The 16,364-nt window shown below is 48.7% G+C and overlaps 1 protein-coding gene across 1 annotated transcript; it reads right to left on the bottom strand.

Annotated features, from left to right (window-relative positions):
- Positions 1-1,606: 1,606 nt before the first annotated feature.
- On the bottom strand, positions 1,607-15,692 carry kiaa0232 (KIAA0232 ortholog). The gene is made up of 9 exons (XM_069721837.1): positions 15,400-15,692; positions 12,551-13,167; positions 11,543-11,683; positions 9,417-9,486; positions 9,233-9,317; positions 5,610-9,057; positions 5,360-5,468; positions 2,293-4,374; positions 1,607-2,222 (listed from the first exon to the last, which is right to left on the bottom strand). Exons 2-8 carry the CDS (start codon positions 12,785-12,787, stop codon positions 4,358-4,360), a joined length of 4,107 nt encoding a protein of 1,368 aa, XP_069577938.1. The 5' UTR covers positions 12,788-13,167; positions 15,400-15,692; the 3' UTR covers positions 1,607-2,222; positions 2,293-4,357.
- Positions 15,693-16,364: the final 672 nt, after the last annotated feature.

The following is a 16,364-nucleotide window of genomic DNA, read 5'->3' on the forward strand; positions in this document are numbered from 1 at the left end:
ATAAATGCAAAGGTGACACACACACACACACAAAGTACAGCGAGATGTTTTTACGTCGCGTCACAAAAGTATTTGATTTTCAACAGTTATTTCTTGATATATTCAAAGCTGTCACCGGGATGTCATAAAACAGCCACAAAACCAACGGGTTAAAGCCTCGTCACGGGGGAAGTGAAGGAGCCGACGGCGTCCTCACCCTGCTCTCTAGTGTCACCATGAGGTCACGGGGCTGAAACGTACCGCCGCTCCGGCTTCCTCCTCTGAAGCCGCAGACTCGAAAGAAGTCGCAGAATGAGACAGGTTGAGGTTTGGTTTATTCCTTTATTGGGTGTTAAGAAAATCCACAATGAAACAAAATAATCTACTCAAGGGTGTACATGAAATTAGAACAACACCGCTACTTGGGACAGATGGGATTCAGGAACAGAGAGGAACGGGAAGGGAGGTGGGAGGGCGGGGAGGGGGGGGGCGGAAAGAGATGTCGGGTGAAGGAGCATCGTCCAGGTGGGAATGAAAAAGACGAAGAAAAGTCAGGTTTTCAGTGCCGGATATGTTCGTCGGACCGCAGTGCCGGCGGAACCTCGGCGACCCGGAACCGCGTCTGTCCGAAGCGCACGCGACGCGTCACTGAACGCTTTTGTTGTTGTTGTTGTTGTCGTCGTCGTCGTTTTCCTCGTTGTTTTAAACACAGCCTATCAAAATGGAAGAATTAAATGGGGAAAGGTGTGATGCGCTCCTTTCATCTCCCATGTAAGCGCTTTTTGTGAATTAGCTTCTTACACGGTCACTGACAGACTCACACCCCCACACACACACACACACACTCATATAACATTCTTTCAATCACTGATTTAACCTCACTCATAACTCTTTTTTTTTTTTTAAACCAAAATATATTGTTTAATCCAACTTAAAAAGATGGAGTGTGATGTTTGCATGCTGTATTTTTTCTTTAGAGACATTCCATAGTTGTTGTTGTTGTTGTTTTTCCTTTATCTCAGGTGTCCCTCACTCAAAAGTAATCCACATGCAAAATGAACTCCATATACTCTTGAATGCTCACACGCGCCAAGGTATTGCATAGGACTCTGGGCCGTTGAATTTCCCGGCGGCGTTGCTTATGCAATCTACGATGGCTTAGTTCTTCTTTCTTTTTTTGTTTCCTCTCGACCCTAAAACTACAGCTCTGAAATCGACGACGGCCCTCCTCTCTCTCTCTCTCTCTCTCTCTCTCTCTCTCCGTTTGCTTGGAAAGGAAGGGCCGTCAATAATTTCTGTTCCACAATCAAAAGAAAACGTTTTACACGGATGCATCGATGCACTGTCACAGGTCTGCGCGTAGATTATAGCACTATGCTTCATATTAAAAAATTCCTGAGTGTCTGATGACTGTCAAAAGAAAGGTGACGAGACCCTGAAGTTGAGTACCTTTCAGCTACGTGTGGGGGGAGGGTGGAGGGGGAGGAGTTGGAGTGTGTGTGTGTGTGGGAGTGTGTGGGGGGGGGGGTGAAGAAGGGGAGGGGTGTCCTTTTTTTTTTTTTTTTCCTTTTTCAGTTAAAGTAGCGCTGGACTGGACGAAACCCTCGGGCCTTCGCGATCTATGTGATTTTTATTTATTTTTTTCTAAAACGAGGAAAGCCATTTTCAAAAGCCATGCCGGAGATGCGACGCCTTCACCTGCGACAGTGCATTACAAAGCCAGCGCGCCGCCGCCGCCGCCACGCGCTCGATTGCCCGTTTCGACGGGAGGGATAATTCGGGAGTCGGTCTTGCGCTTCGCGATGGTACGACGTGTCACCGAAGCAGCCGCGCCGCTTAACCGTCCTCGGCGACGGGAGGGACGGGGACGGGGGGGGGGATTGTCGAAGAGATGAGTTAAGATTGGAAAAGAAAAACTCCAAAGAGTTTAAAGAAACGCACAATGCATTTATCTGTAAAAAGGCGTCCACTCTTTTTAATTTTCCCCCAAAAAACAAACAAAAAAAAAGCACAAGGTCACAAAGGGGGGGGGTAGGGGGTGGAAGGGGAGAATCAGTAAACCACACACAAAGGGTTTCATAGCTAATTTGTTCAGGGGGTGAGGGGGTGTTCAGATTTCGGGGGGGGGGGGGGGTACTAATGCATTATGCATTTTTGTGTGAATGTTTTGTGTCTGCGGACATTCACGTTTCTCTGATATCAAGTTCGAATACACTCGCTCGGAACCAGCGCCTTCACAAGTTCTATGCCAACACACACACACACACACACACACACACACACACACACACACACACACACACACACACACACACACACACACACACACACACACACACACACACACAGAGTGAGACGTTATTCAATATTTCAACAAGATATATTGTAAAACAAAAAAACAAAAAAAACAAAGAAATTACAAATAAAAACATCTCATATGGGGGAAAAAAGAAAAAAAAAGCATTTGTACCTTAAGGTGTAGTTATGCCTTATTTTTGGTTTGACCTTTCGCCCCCACCTCCCACCCCACCCGCCTCTCATTTTGTATATTTCTAGTTGCAGCTCGGACAGCCTTGGCTGGTTTTTGTCCTTTCCGCTCGGGGGACAAACGAACCGAGAGGACGTGTAAGAAACGAGAGATTTAAAAACACCTGCAAGTATTTCCGCTTCAGCCGTTTACCAAGAGGTTTACTAATAAATCCCCCCAACCCCAAAAAAAACAAAAAACAAAACAACAACAACAAAAAAAACAAGCCACGATAAGCAAGAACTGCGATCAGGCAAAACTTTTCTCTTAAAAAAACCCCCCCAAAAAACAAGGGAAAAAAAGAAACGAAAGAAAAGATATTCATTGGGAGTCTGACTGTCTGGACTACAAACAAAACTCGACTATCCCATCTACTTATCACAGCCATGCCGCATGGAACTGCAACTCCAAAAAGATTTTTTTTTTAGTTTTTTTTTAACGTATTTATAGCACCAATAGTCTGTACCATAAAAATGACAGAAAAGAAAACTTAAGTTTCATTCGGTTGCAAGACGGGTGTCTGTAGAAATGGCCGTCGTCATATCTTTTCATGATGGGCGTTTTTACCCCAAAACACAAACCTTTTTTTTTTTTTTCCCATGTTTTTTTTTAAGTTCCCCCCCACCCCCAAATTCTTTTACAGCATTGCATTTTCAAGTAGATTATTAGTAATTTTTTTTTTTTTTTTTTTTTTTTTGCCAACAAAACTCCTTTAGGTTTCCTGCTTTTTATTTTTAAAGGATGATTTTATTTTAGCCTCAAAAACCATACTATGTCTACAACTACTTTTGTTTTGAAAAGACTTATCGCCGTTCCAAAAATCGAGACGTAGAACTCTTTTTTTTTTTCCACACACGGGGCGGGAGGGGGATTGACGGATTTTTTTGTTTTAGAAGAAAGCTGCGCACGTTTCTCTACTTCACATTCAGAAAGTCGTCCAAACAAAACTATATAAATTAAACTCTCAAATTCTTACACAACTCCCCAAAACAAAACAAAATAATAATAATAATAATAATAATAATAAAAAAAAATTAAAAAAAACCTCAACATCCTTATATTGTCTTTCTGAACACGAGGTGGAAAGTCGAGGATGCGATTAGCGGTCGTTTCACACAACATTAGGTTCGACTAGGAAACAGAGGAGCGACGTTGGCTGGACGAAAACGCACATGCACAAACCATTCAGACGTCACCGACTACCGGGGGGGGGGGGGGGGATCCTAGTTCAAAAAGCAAAATGGTGGGAACGAAACCGATTGGAGGGGGGGGGGGGGGGGGGTTGAAGATTTGCCCCGACCGGCTAACTGTGAGACGTGGATGAGGACCGGCGTACGGAGGGAATCAAAAATTAAACAAATTCAAAAACAAACAAAAACAAACAAAAACGCACATCCGCATGTGGCGTCACTCAAAAAGACGGAACGGATTTTTTTTTTTTTTTTTTTTTTTTTTTTCCTCCTCCTCCTTTCGAGTTCATTCACTTTTTAATCGATCTGATTGTTTGATTTACACGAGGGGTTGTTTGTTTTTCTCCTCGAAAAGTTAGTAAATGAAAAACCAACAGGGTAATGCTTTTGGGGGTTATGAGGGGGCGTCGGTGGGGGTGGGGGAGGTGGTTTTTGAAGGTGTGTTCTCAGAAAAATTGGCTTACGTTAGGTTTTTGTTTTTTTTGTTTGTTTTGTTTTCCCCACCCCTCCCAGCTCTGAGATGACCCTGAATCTTTTGCTGGTAAAGAGGTCCAGTCACAAAAAAAAAAAGAAAAAAAAAAAAAGAAGAAAAAAAAAAAAATATGGGAGAGGAGGAGTTTTCCTCTCGGGCGACAGGCGTCCTCTTGCGGAACCGCAGTATTCACATGTTGCTGTTCCCTGGGGAAAGAAAAGTCAGGCGACGCGGTTAAGATTGTTGAAACAAAACAAACAAAAACAAAACAATGCATCTGGCTGTTCACTTTATCGTTTCCTTTGTTTTTCTTTGGATCTGCCGTACGTTCATCGGACGTTTTTGTCAACGTTATACGAGGGCGAAAGCGATACTGCGGCTACTCGACGTCGATTGCTTCGGCGACTTTGATCAAGAAATTCTAGATCGAAAATTGGAGCTGGGGAAAATATTCCGCTTTTTTGACGCGGTCGGGTGGCGGGCGAGAACTCCCAGCTGACGGAGCCCTCCGAGACGCCAGGGGGCGCTGCAGCTGCCGGACCGAGAAGAAAAAGAAGAAAAAAAAAACACTCCCCCCCCTCCTCCCCCGACAGTGGAAAACATCATCTCAACGTACCGAGTGCGGAGGAGTTTCTGGCCGAGGATAACTTTCACGGTGTTTCGGGCGACGCGGATTTTCCGGCTGCCGTTCCTCGAGACGACCGAAGAAACGCGAGAGGACGCGGCTGGCGGGGGACCGGAAAACATCGATCACTCTGCCGAAATGAGAGCCAGCGTGGGAAGTTATCGCCGACGCCAACAGAAGTTTGCCCGTGTGCGCGTCCCTACCCTCCCCCCCGGCCTTCCCTCCCCGGATTATTAAAGCGACGACTCGCCTCGACAAATCCAAAAGACGCGAAGGCTTTTCCTCGTGGGTAATTACAAAAAAAAATATTATTTGAAGACGGTCATAATCAAGTTTTCAGGCCACACTCTTATTACAGCGGGTATATATACACAGTACATTTTCGGGCTGGTAGGTAGGAGTTCAATAAGTGGTATAATAATAGCCTTAGAAAACAAAAACAAAATCTGTCAACATAAAACAAAATAATGGCCAAAACACAATTATTGGTTTGATGTGTTGCCAAAAGAATAGTGTGAATAGTAGTGCAGTCGTCGTTTGGTTTCAGTAGTAATCGTGTGGTTTACCTGTACACTGAGATCCGGGGAAAAGAGGGGAACAGATCGTGTTCTGCCACCAGCACTCGTCCTGCTGGCTGCCAGTTCCTCCCTGTCCACTTATACTCAACAGTGGGAACTAGACGAGACAGATGGGAAGTGGTTAGTCACGGGAGGAACCCAATTTTTTTTTTTTTTACAGCTGATGACGGAGCAAGAAGTACCGCGGGGCTCGGCCAATACGGTAAAAAAAAATATAATCATTTTAGGGAAGTCTTACCTCGGCCACGTCTCCGACAAAGTCGCGAGCAATCCCGTACTCGGGGATTTGACCCGCCGGCGAACACGAGCAGGACCGATTTTCTCCCGAAGATTCTTCTTTTCGAATCTCACCGACGGAGACGTCCGTCGGTCCACCTGCGCTGGATGCGGCTGCTGCCGTTTTGCAGTCTAAGCAAATCTCTTGCTCGGCGATTGGCAGGAGGCTGCCGGAGCCCTCCTGTGAATCCAGGGACGTCTGGGCACTCTTCTCCATGCCAGACTTCTTTAATCTGGGTAAGAATTTACCAGATTCCAGTTCTGACTTCCCATAATACGGGCCCTCGCACTCGGCATCCTCCTCCAGAGGTTTGAGGTCTGCCTGAGGGTCATCGAAGACGTCCACCGGCGCCAGGACGGACAAACCCATCTCCTCTTTGTCAGTCTCAGCCTCTGAATCACTCACGCCACCAGGCGACAACTCCGAAGCCGATATTGGTCGGAAATGAGTCCTGGGGGAAATGCGGATGGCCCGGTACTGCGTCCGGTTGATGCCGTATATTCGCGGGTGGAAGGCGTCGTTCTCGGAGTCCGAGCAGAGGATCGATTTGGGCTTGAATCCCGGGCTGAACGAAGCCATGTCCTCGGGCTCGAAAGAACACTCGACGTGGAGCACCTTCGAGAAGGGACTGTTCAGGTTGAAGGAGGCGAACGGGTACTCTAGACCTCGCTCCTCGCCGTGCAGGCCGCCGTACGAGCCGAGCAAATCTTCATGGAAGATGAAGGAAAATCCCTTATTCAACCCGTCGCCGCCCGCTCTGATGGCCTGGTCGCTCTGCCCGAAAGACACCAGGGGCCTCCACAGGGGCCGGTGGCCGGGCGCGAAGCAGCCGCCCTTGTTCATGAACACGTCTGTGCCGGTGATGGTCAGCATGTCCGAGCTCGAGGCGGCGGACGACGACGACGACGCGGACGACGCCGCCGCCGCCGCCACCGCCGCGCACTGGAGCAGGCTGTCCTGGGTGTCGCCCGGCGGGACGACGGCCCAGTTCTTGTCGCCGCTTAGCGTCTTCAACTCGCCGTACACCCCTCCCAGGATGAACGACGTGCTCTCCTTGTCGGAGGTCAGGTCCCAGGGCTTGGACGGAGTCATGTAGTCCCCGGCGCCGTCCGCCTTGGAGAGTTTGTTTTTGGCTAAGTCCTGTTCTTCTTTCTTGCCTTCCCAGAGGTGGTACTCGGACCGCTGCACCGCTTTCTTCTGCGGCCCCTGAAGCCCCGGAGCGCCTTTGGCCTGCGCCTCCGGACAGCTGCAGCGGTAGCCGCCCGGCTCGTCGGAGAAGAGCCCGTCGCTCGGCTTGTCCGCCCCTTGCCGCGACGCGACCGACTCGCCGCCGCCGCCGATCGCAGTCCAAATGTCTTTTATAATCCCTGAGCTGTAATCCTCGCTCTGTTGGTTCGCGGTGTCCGAAAACATGCCGGTGCTGTACTGTTTGCTCTCGTCCTCCTCCAACGCTATGCCGCAAATGGACTCCAGTTTGGATTTTTTGGTGAAGGTCGGATTGGACGCCGCGCCGACGACGACCTCGTCGCCCTGACGGCCGGAGTCGTCTTGCAGGAAATCCAAGAGTTCGTCCTCCAGATATGTACCGGAGAGAGGCGGCATTATGCAGCCAATCTCCTCGTTGCCGACCGGCGCGGCGTCCTCTGCTGGAGCGTTGCCTTGCTCGTTGTCGGAACGAGTCTCTTCCGAATGTGACCACGGGCTGCACGTTCGCGTTGACAGGTTCGAACAGTGTTCAGTTTCATCAAAGGCACTATTTTTGGTCCATATTAGCAAGCGGGACTGCTTAGTCGACTGCGGGTCGAGACAGCTACTGGAGTCGGTGTTGTTTTCGTGGCCGGCGGCGAGCGGGTCGCGGGGGAAGGGGAGCGTGGGGCTGTCGTACTGCAGCTCGAAAAGGGAGAAGCAGGACGAGTTCAAGCCGGACGGGTCGCTGCCGGCTTCGGGGGCGGGCGGCGGCAGCGGCTCCTCCGGGTTTCCAGAGAGCTTGCTCAGGGTGAACGAAACGCTGTCGAGGAGCGGGGAGAGCCGAATCGGAGAGTCTCCGATGAAGCTTTCTCCGTCTATGTCCTCCGAAGTGGACGGGGAGTAACATCCCCACACTTGAGCCATGTTTTCGAGATCCTCCATTAAAAAGCCAACAGATCCTGAAACGTCCTGCGAGTCCGCCCGTATTGCACTTTTCACTTGCTGCTCGAGGCCATCTAACACTAAACAACATTCGGCCTCAACGTCTCTTTGCTCTTTGCTTTTTTGCCGAATCATGCTTAAGATCCGACTCTCTTGTATCGAGTCTGAGGCACTAGTATCCAATATGGATTGATAAATATCAACTTCATAGAAGTGAGTGAATTCAGACAGATGCTTGTCATCTAAATCTCTACCATCCTCTGGCTGAGGGCAGCTCGAGGTCCCCGTGAGTTCAGCGGGGTCGTCCTCTGCGTCGCCGGGCCCCTCCACAAAGTGCCCATCCACGAACGAGCCCGCCGCCAGGTACGCTCTCTGGTAGTTCTCGTTGGCAATGCAGATCCCCTGGATTTCCTCCGGCAGCCGCGCCATGTCGGTCGACAAGGCGAAGGCGTCCGGCGAGTCCACCTTGCTGCGATATTTCGTTTCCAGCTTGCTTTGTCGGCTGCTGAAAGGTATAAAATACTCTGTGATGGGCTCCGTGTACCAAAGTGGCTCCTCCATGTACTCCTTCTTGTTTCTGGCCTCGACTCCGAACTCCCGGGCGTCCACCCAGCCCGGGTCTTTGCGGATCTCCTTCAGCGCTCGCTTCCCCTTTTTGTAAAGCTGCGGTTGTTTGGCGGCGAACCCGGCGGCGGCGCTGCTGCTGCTCCCTCCCGTGTTCCTCCGCTCCTCTTTGTCGACAGCCTTCACCTGAAGCTTCGCCTGCCCACCGTTGCGCACTCGCTTATTCTTCGCGGCCTCCCGGGACTTGTGCCGTATTCGAACCGTCTTGCTCCTGGGTGCCTTGGAGTCGCCGTGGTTCCCGCTCGAGCTCGAGCCCCCCTCGCTGGAGCCGGAAGACCAGGATCTGGGTCGGTACTTGCCCTCGGATCGGTGTCTCATCTGCCTCTTGGAGTGGCTGGTGGATTTCTCCTCTGCCGCCACGCCGCCGCCGCCGCCGTGGTGGTGGTATCGGTTTTCCTTCTCCTTCTTGCTGCGTCGCTGCTGGCCTCGCTCGCTGGTCCCGGTGGGGATGGTGCCGCACGCCTCGAGGTTGCGTTCTTTGGCGCCCTCGCCCTCGCTGTTGCAATCTTTGGGGGAGGAGGTGTCCGTGCTGGTTTGTGGGGCTGCGGAGGATGATGAACTCGAGTAAGCGCAGGCTTTAGCCTTGTTCCACACCGTCATGATCTCTTGGAGACAAACAGGTTTCTCTGACAAAGGAGGAAAGGCTTCATAATACCTGCAGTCACAGGAGACAGGGAGGAGAGAGAGAGAGAGAGAGAGAGAGAGAGAACGGGATTTAAATGCATTTGTATAAATATGGTTCGCGTAGCCAAATGAATGGGGGTGTGCTCGGCGGCCACCTGTTGTAATTCAACTTTTAAGTACAAAATGTCTGCAATTCTGTGGCTTACATTTCCACCTGGTCCTTTGAAGAGGGGGACTCAGCTCGCTCTGGAGACTGAGAGCCATCAGATTTCTTTTGAATCTGCTTTTCCTCTGTAAACAATATTAAACAACAAAACATCACGTTAGAACAGCCATCACTCCACTTTCTTAATCAACAGGTTCTAAAGAAGACGACATCATGGTTCCAACCTTTCTGTTTGTTTTGGATGTCCTTCAGTTTCGAGCAAAGCTCTTCAACCAGACTCTCAATTCCAGAGTTCTGCACAGATGACAAAGACAAGACAAAGATTAGAGACCCGTATTGTGCCAGCTATAACGCGTATTAAAAAGGTGCTACTATAAACCTAAATACTGTGAGCTAGCAATATCCTTTCATTACATGATGGAAAACATACAGTATTGGCTGAAGGTTGTATTAGCAGGAGTGAAATCAAAAACTTGAACCGGTCAGCAGCATAATCAACACTGTGCCCGGGTATTTTCAGGCTGAACACATAGTTACAACCCTTATAATCTGTGCGTGACCATTTAATATAAATAAAAAAAAAATTAAAACAGCCTTTGACTCACATGTAAACACATAAGAGTAATTTGTCTGTACAACTCCTAAAAAAAACATGACTGATAATGAAAGGTCCAGTAGCCTCAAATATCAATGATGAGTTCAACAGCAACTCTGACTTGAGGTGACCTGACCTGACCTGAAGTGACCTGACCCCCTCATCCCCCCCCCCCCCACACACACACACACCCACACCCACACCCACCCCCCCCCCACACACACACACACACACCCCGCCCGACCTCTTCCCGACCCTCCCCCCAACGTGAACCCGAAGGAAAGTATGAAAGGCACGGGTGGGCTGGGCTGCTACGACTCAAGCCAGCTAACTTGCGGGAGCTACGACAGGCTCAGCCGTGACTGTGCTATATTTAGCCGTGGTGCAGAAATGCTTTTCAAAAAGAAAGAAAGAAATTTGCACAGCGGTGGCGCGAAGTGACTGCCGCGCGCTGTCCCCGAGTGACCGTTTTACGAACCGCCCCGTTTAAACTCACCGCCTTCATGATCGAGCAATGCGAGGAGGAGCTGGTGAACAACGTGGGCCCGTGTGACAAAACAAAGACCGCCGGGGTTGTTGCTTTTTCGAACACGCGGCGTAAAGAGCGGACAGCCTCTCGTACAAATCGCCGCAGAGCCGTTTCCTCTGTGCCGGCCGCGCTCGCCGTCTTCAGCGCCATCCTTCTCCGGTGCGCTATCCTTCCCCGGTGCGCTATCCTTCCCCGGTGCGCTATCCTTCTCCGGTGCGCTACCTTCTCCGGTGCGCTATCCTTCCCCGGTGCGCTACCTTCTCCGGTGCGCTCTCCTTCTCCGGTGCGCTATCCTTCCCCGGTGCGCTACCTTCTCCGGTGCGCTCTCCTTCCCCGGTGCGCTACCTTCCCCTGTGCGCTCGTCCGGAAAATGGCATGCCACTTTGTGAGAATCAAAGCAAAGTTTCCCCCCCTCCCAAACTGTCCTGCGTTTCCTCTTGCATCATTGTGCTAATGCCGGTCAGCTGACGAGCCAGACTGACTCTGGTGCAATCCCGTGCAGCGTGTGCCGGCAAAAAAAAAAAAAAGAGAGCGCATAGTCCGGTCCTCCGGAGAGAGAAACAACACTCCTCCTCTTGCCTTTGCCGACCCTCCCCCTCTTCCCTTCCCCCCTCTCACTACAGCCGGCCACAGATATGAATGTCTGTAAATGTCTCTGTCGATTTGCCACTGAGAGAAACACGAAAGTGGAATATATACTCTCGGATATACGACATGCTCACAACACCGATGATAACGCTTTTGAAGGTCGTTCGTCACGAGTCAGAACAGCATTATTTCATCTCAAAAAAAAAAAAAAAAAAAAAAAACGGAGCCGCTGATCCTATTATATAACCTTTCCTGCGAAGACCAATTTAAACGTTACCTCTAAGTGAGTTAACAATGCGTGTTCAAAAACACAAGTTTGGGCTTTCCAAATTGATAAACCTTCACTCACTGTTTATCCACCGTGATTCATGCTGTTAATACCTGCAGGCTGCACCTCAGCCAGCAACCAGGAAGATTCTTGACATAATTAAGGCACATTACAGCCGTGCCTCGTGTATTCAGAATGCTTCTCATACTTCCTTCGGAGGTTAAAGCTGGTTTAAAAGCTTTGGGAGCAAAAGTCCTTCCAAGTTTAGGATTATTTTACGCCACAGAAAAAATTTAAAAAAAAAACCCATCTTAAATAACACCACTCCTCACATACACTTTGAGAATCGCAGGATTACAACAATGCTTACTTCATCAGATGCAGAGCGGAGGCATTGCACAGCAGCTTGCTTCTTCATTTCCTCAAGACTCAGGTCGGTCCCTCCTTTCTTCTTGCTCTTGCCCCATTTCTTCCCAGTTCCCTTCTCCCATCCCAAGAAGATGTCATTTTCCTTTCAGACACAAACCAAGAAAAGTCATTCACAAAGGACAAATGAGCGCAATACAAACATGGAAAAAGTAAACGGTATCACGTCTGCACACATCATATACAGTCCTATTACAGACAGACAGACAGACAGACAGATATATCGATCGACAGATAGAGAGAGAGAGAGAGAGAGAGACAGACAGACAGACAGACAGACAGACAGATAGATAGATAGATAGATAGATAGATAGATAGATAGATAGATAGATAGATAGATAGATAGACAGACAGACAGACAGACAGACAGACAGACAGACAGACAGACAGCTGGAGATAGAGAGACAGACAGACAGACAGACAGAGACAGACAGATAGACATAGATAGATATAGATAAATAGAGACAGTCAGACAGACAGACAGACAGATAGACAGATAGATAGATAGATAGATAGATAGATAGATAGATAGATAGATAGATAGATAGATAGATAGATAGATAGATAGATAGATAGATAGATACTTTATTAATCCCCAAAGGGAAATTCTTTTATTATTTACTAAACATGTATTAACATGTCTATACACATATATGCACAATCTGCACACTGACACAATAAACTGCGCATGAAAAATGGAATGGCAAATGAGAGGAATCAAAGGAGGAATCAGTCGGCGGGTAAAAGTGCCACGATGTGAAAGAAAAGCCTCTTTGTTAACCTCTCCTGGCAAATTGATATCTTCCTCTAACGAGGCCATTCTATTCCCGCACCAACTTCCCCTCCTGAATACAGCCCACTGCCCACACGTTTGACAACGCAAAACACAAAACGACGAGACGCTTTTTCAAGCGACGAGGAAAAAAGGTTCTTTAAGGCTGCGGGCTCCCACCTGGTCCTGCAGATCGTAGTCGTAACTGTCGTGTAGGAGAAGGCTGAGGACGTAGCGGGTGTAGATCATGGCATCAATCCCACACTTCTCAAGCTCCTGGCCGAGCCAGCTTTGTACTGGACCCAGCGACTGGAGCAAGGACATCTCTGAGGCAGGCAGGGGGCCCACAAAGGGATAGGGGCAAGAGAGATTCTCAGTAGGAGCAGGACCGTCTGAATCGGTGCTCACTGGACGCATGGGACCTCAGGTGTTGGCCATTCTCAGGTAGAGCAGCATCGTGTCGGGTAGTTACTGTAGGGTGGTCGGTGGAGACGGGTACGGAGAGAGGACGAGGCAGAACCTATCTGGAAGAGGGGCTGTCACTCCAGCAGGACGCGCTGAAGGGGCTCTACATGGGGAGCCATGTAGGATGGGGTTGGGTTTTTTTTTGTTTCTTTTTTTTTGTTTCTTTTTTTTTTTTTTTTTTTTTTATTGCTTTGAGCAAAAATGGGGATTTTACTCGTCAGGCATGGCTTATGCTGCTGATAGATCTCAGCTGCTGAGCAAAACACAAGACGTGTTTGCGCCTCAGTCAGTGGGGTCCATTTTGGGGCTACGTCTTACTTCACCGGCACAACCTGAAACAGAGTAAACAAACATGCGTCAGTTTCTCTGAAATATTCTCAGCGTTGAATGCGAGTGTTGCAGAACCAAACCACAAGAAACGAGGCTCCTTCAGATTTCAGAAAATGCACAAAGACACGAGGGCGCTGTTTTTAGGAATCGAAATAACATTTTCTTTGATTTAAAGGGGGAGAGAAACGGATGTCAAGCCAGATCATACCGCAGAACATGTTTGCTTCCACATCCCAAAGGATGTTTTAATGGCTGTTTATAGTTCTGCTCACCAGCAAGCTAATGGGCTCCACAGAGAGCACGAGCCCTTTAATAACGAGACTTTTACACAATACAGTCGCAAATAACCCCTTCATATGAAAAACAGGTGAGCAAGTATTTGTTTTTTACCTTCCACAGTAGCACTGAACATGACGCTTGGTTTGAAACAATGGTTTCAATGTGTTCTTCCTCAAAATACACCACCCTCTCTAGTAAGTGGCCCTTCACGTAAATGAGAACATATCTCAAATGTCTGAATTATTCAAGTCTGTAATACGTCCCTCCTGTTCAGTTAAATACACGGTCAAGGCATGAACTACTTTTCAGGTGACGCAGTCGCGGCCAAGTCTATTATGAAACACCAGAAGGAAAGTGGAGCTTTGTAATTCTCCACAAAAAACAAAAACAAAACAAAAAAAGGAAGGAAGGGTGTCGTTTCAAGGCACTTCTGTTTATTATTTGTTTCACCGCCATCACAAAGCAATAATAGCTTCAGAATTTGAATACACGCAATAAACCCAAAAATGTGTTCTGGATTAGCGTCCCTGACAAAAACAAAGCATATATCTGGTTGATGACTGGCTGCTGGCGACAGGCAGGGGAAGTTTTGCCGTCAAGTTGCGTGTGTTTCATATGGCAGCGGTGGATTAGGACACCGACGTGAAGAGCAAATGGAGGCTGCGCCGATTTGATTGGCTGGGCCCGGTCGTCATTCAACAGCGGCACATTATAAGTTTACCCCGTTAAGAGACGTCGAAAAGGGGGCAAGACGGGAAGCTTTTAGCGATCGACAACCTTCGCGTCGAATAACGTTTGTGTCTGTTAATCACAGATGAAATAAAGCTCCATAATTGCTAAATATGGCTGACCAGCGTCGACAGCCCAGCTGTTTCTTGTACTAGCCCCGGCAGCTAGCTGTCCCCCCCCCCCACCCCCACCCCGACCGCACTGTCAACACACTTAAACTTTGTCCCAACAAGACGTTTTTCTGAGGACATTTTTGTTGTTGTTGTTGTTTTCTTTTGACAGCAGAACGATAAAACAACCAATGACGTTTCCGCTTTACTACGAGTGTATTGTAACTTTCGGCTGGCAAGTGAACGTCGCACCGCCGTGCAGAACAAGCCGGGGACATTATTTTTGATATTAAAATCTCAACGTCATCGTTTAGCTCGATAAACCCGCCGGGTTTGTAACTCGGTAACAGCTGCGGTTTCAACTAACTGCTGCACCGGTTGGTGGTTTCGGCGTCACTTCGCAGTCAGACGACCTTTAGCTCATGAGCTAAGTTAGCCGAGTTAGCAGCCGGAGAGCCTGCTGGCTTTCCGTCACCGGACAGCTCCCGTGATATTTGTTGTTGTTTTGTTTTGTTTTTGTTGTTTGTTTTTTTTAGGACCGACTAACACGGCATCATTCAAGAGGAGTCGCATCACGTTACTTCATTTAATCACGTCGTCTCACGCCTCCGCGGAGACTGTCGTTAGTTTGTTATGTGACGGGGCAGGTGATCGGTGGTTCGCTTCTTTTCGGTTGACATTAGAGCCCCCCTCCACCTCCTCCACCACCTCCACCACCTCCTCCCCGGACGGCACTATTAAAACACACGGCTGGTGGACAGGAAAGTCCAACGTGAACACTGCGGCGGCGGCGGCGATTAAAAATCGATGCCAACGTGAAGCTAATGTTAGCTTTCAACGTAGCTCCGCTCGCTGTTGTGACCGAGGAGGAGGAAGGAGGACGGAGGACGGAGGAGGAGGAGCGGCTGCCCGGTATGAAGGGCTCCCCGCACCGACTGTCAAGACGTTTTCCCTTCCGAAAAAAAAAAAAAAAAAATGTGCGCCATATCGTCATACACGTAAAAGAGTAAGTTGACTAAACACGAAACATCAAACCACCGGATTAGACCTCCTCCCTCCTCCTCCCACCTCCTCCCCCGGTGCGGACAGAGAGCACCCCCGGCCGGCTCGACTTACCTGCCGCGGGCTGAAGTGGAGAAAAGCAGCGAAAGGGGAGCGGCTACTTCTCTCCCGCTGCCGTTCCGAGCTCGAGCTCTGGAATCCGCTGCGGTGGCATCGCGTATCATGGACGCCGACAGAAATGGCGCTGTTTTCGCGTCTAGCGCTTCTTCAACGGCGTCGGGGAAACTGACGACATTCGGGTTCAAGCGAGGAGGAAGGTCGTTCCTCGATGACGCAGAGTACGCGGAGCCACAATGTCCGCGATCAAAAAAACAGTTTCATTGAGAGAAAGGCTGCCGAATGCGCCGCGACCTCCGCGTTCGTATCCAGGCAACGAGGCAAACCTCTGCCGTCCTGCGCGGTGCGGGTTTGATTCCTCCGCCGGGGTATTGCGTCAGAAGCCCAACTAGTACTTCGTAACGTTTGTACTCATTAACTCAAATCGATGGCGTTGACCGGATTAAACGCGGAAAATTGAATAAATTATGACATATTCTCTGTTAAATTCTGAGGGATTTGTTTAAATGTAAACACACAAGCTCTTGTCTAAACATGACGTGAACATACAATTACAAAACAATATTGTGGTGCACTATTTCTAATCTATTCTATTATTTTCGAGGGGTACATGACATGATTTTGTACCTTACACTGCAAAGTGTGGTATTTTCGTAGGATGCAAGTGTTGGTTCATGGTGCACGCCTAATCCATATAATCAACAAATTTAAAAGATAAAAACACAACAGGGATAATGCTGCATTTCTTTGAGATGTATACCCTAAACAAAAACTGCAATTTTTGGCCTTTTACCTTGCCACTTTTTTAAAATCATATCTTCAATTTTATATCGGCAAGCTAAAGTTGATTTTAGATATTTTGCTCGATACCATAGTTTCTCTGGTGCGATCGAATGTCTCATTTCTAGTACGTCTGGATCTCTTAATCTGTAGATGACTCACATTTTTTTTCTGAATTCTTC

This window comes from Brachyistius frenatus, unplaced genomic scaffold (assembly GCF_029030835.1).
Source record: "Brachyistius frenatus isolate BFR_SWC_R1_liver_20210118 unplaced genomic scaffold, ASM2903083v1 Contig_274, whole genome shotgun sequence".
Taxonomy (NCBI): domain Eukaryota; kingdom Metazoa; phylum Chordata; class Actinopteri; family Embiotocidae; genus Brachyistius; species Brachyistius frenatus.

Bases quoted from the DNA above. Each gene is read 5' to 3' on its own strand.
- kiaa0232 (XM_069721837.1), bottom strand. From the start codon at position 12,787: ATGCGTCCAGTGAGCACCGATTCAGACGGTCCTGCTCCTACTGAGAAT. The intron at 11,684-12,550 runs GTGGGAGCCCGC...TGTGTCTGAAAG, and splicing joins ACTACGATCTGCAGGACCAG to GAAAATGACATCTTCTTGGG. The intron at 5,469-5,609 runs GTAAGACTTCCC...TGTCTCGTCTAG, and splicing joins TTGTCGGAGACGTGGCCGAG to TTCCCACTGTTGAGTATAAG.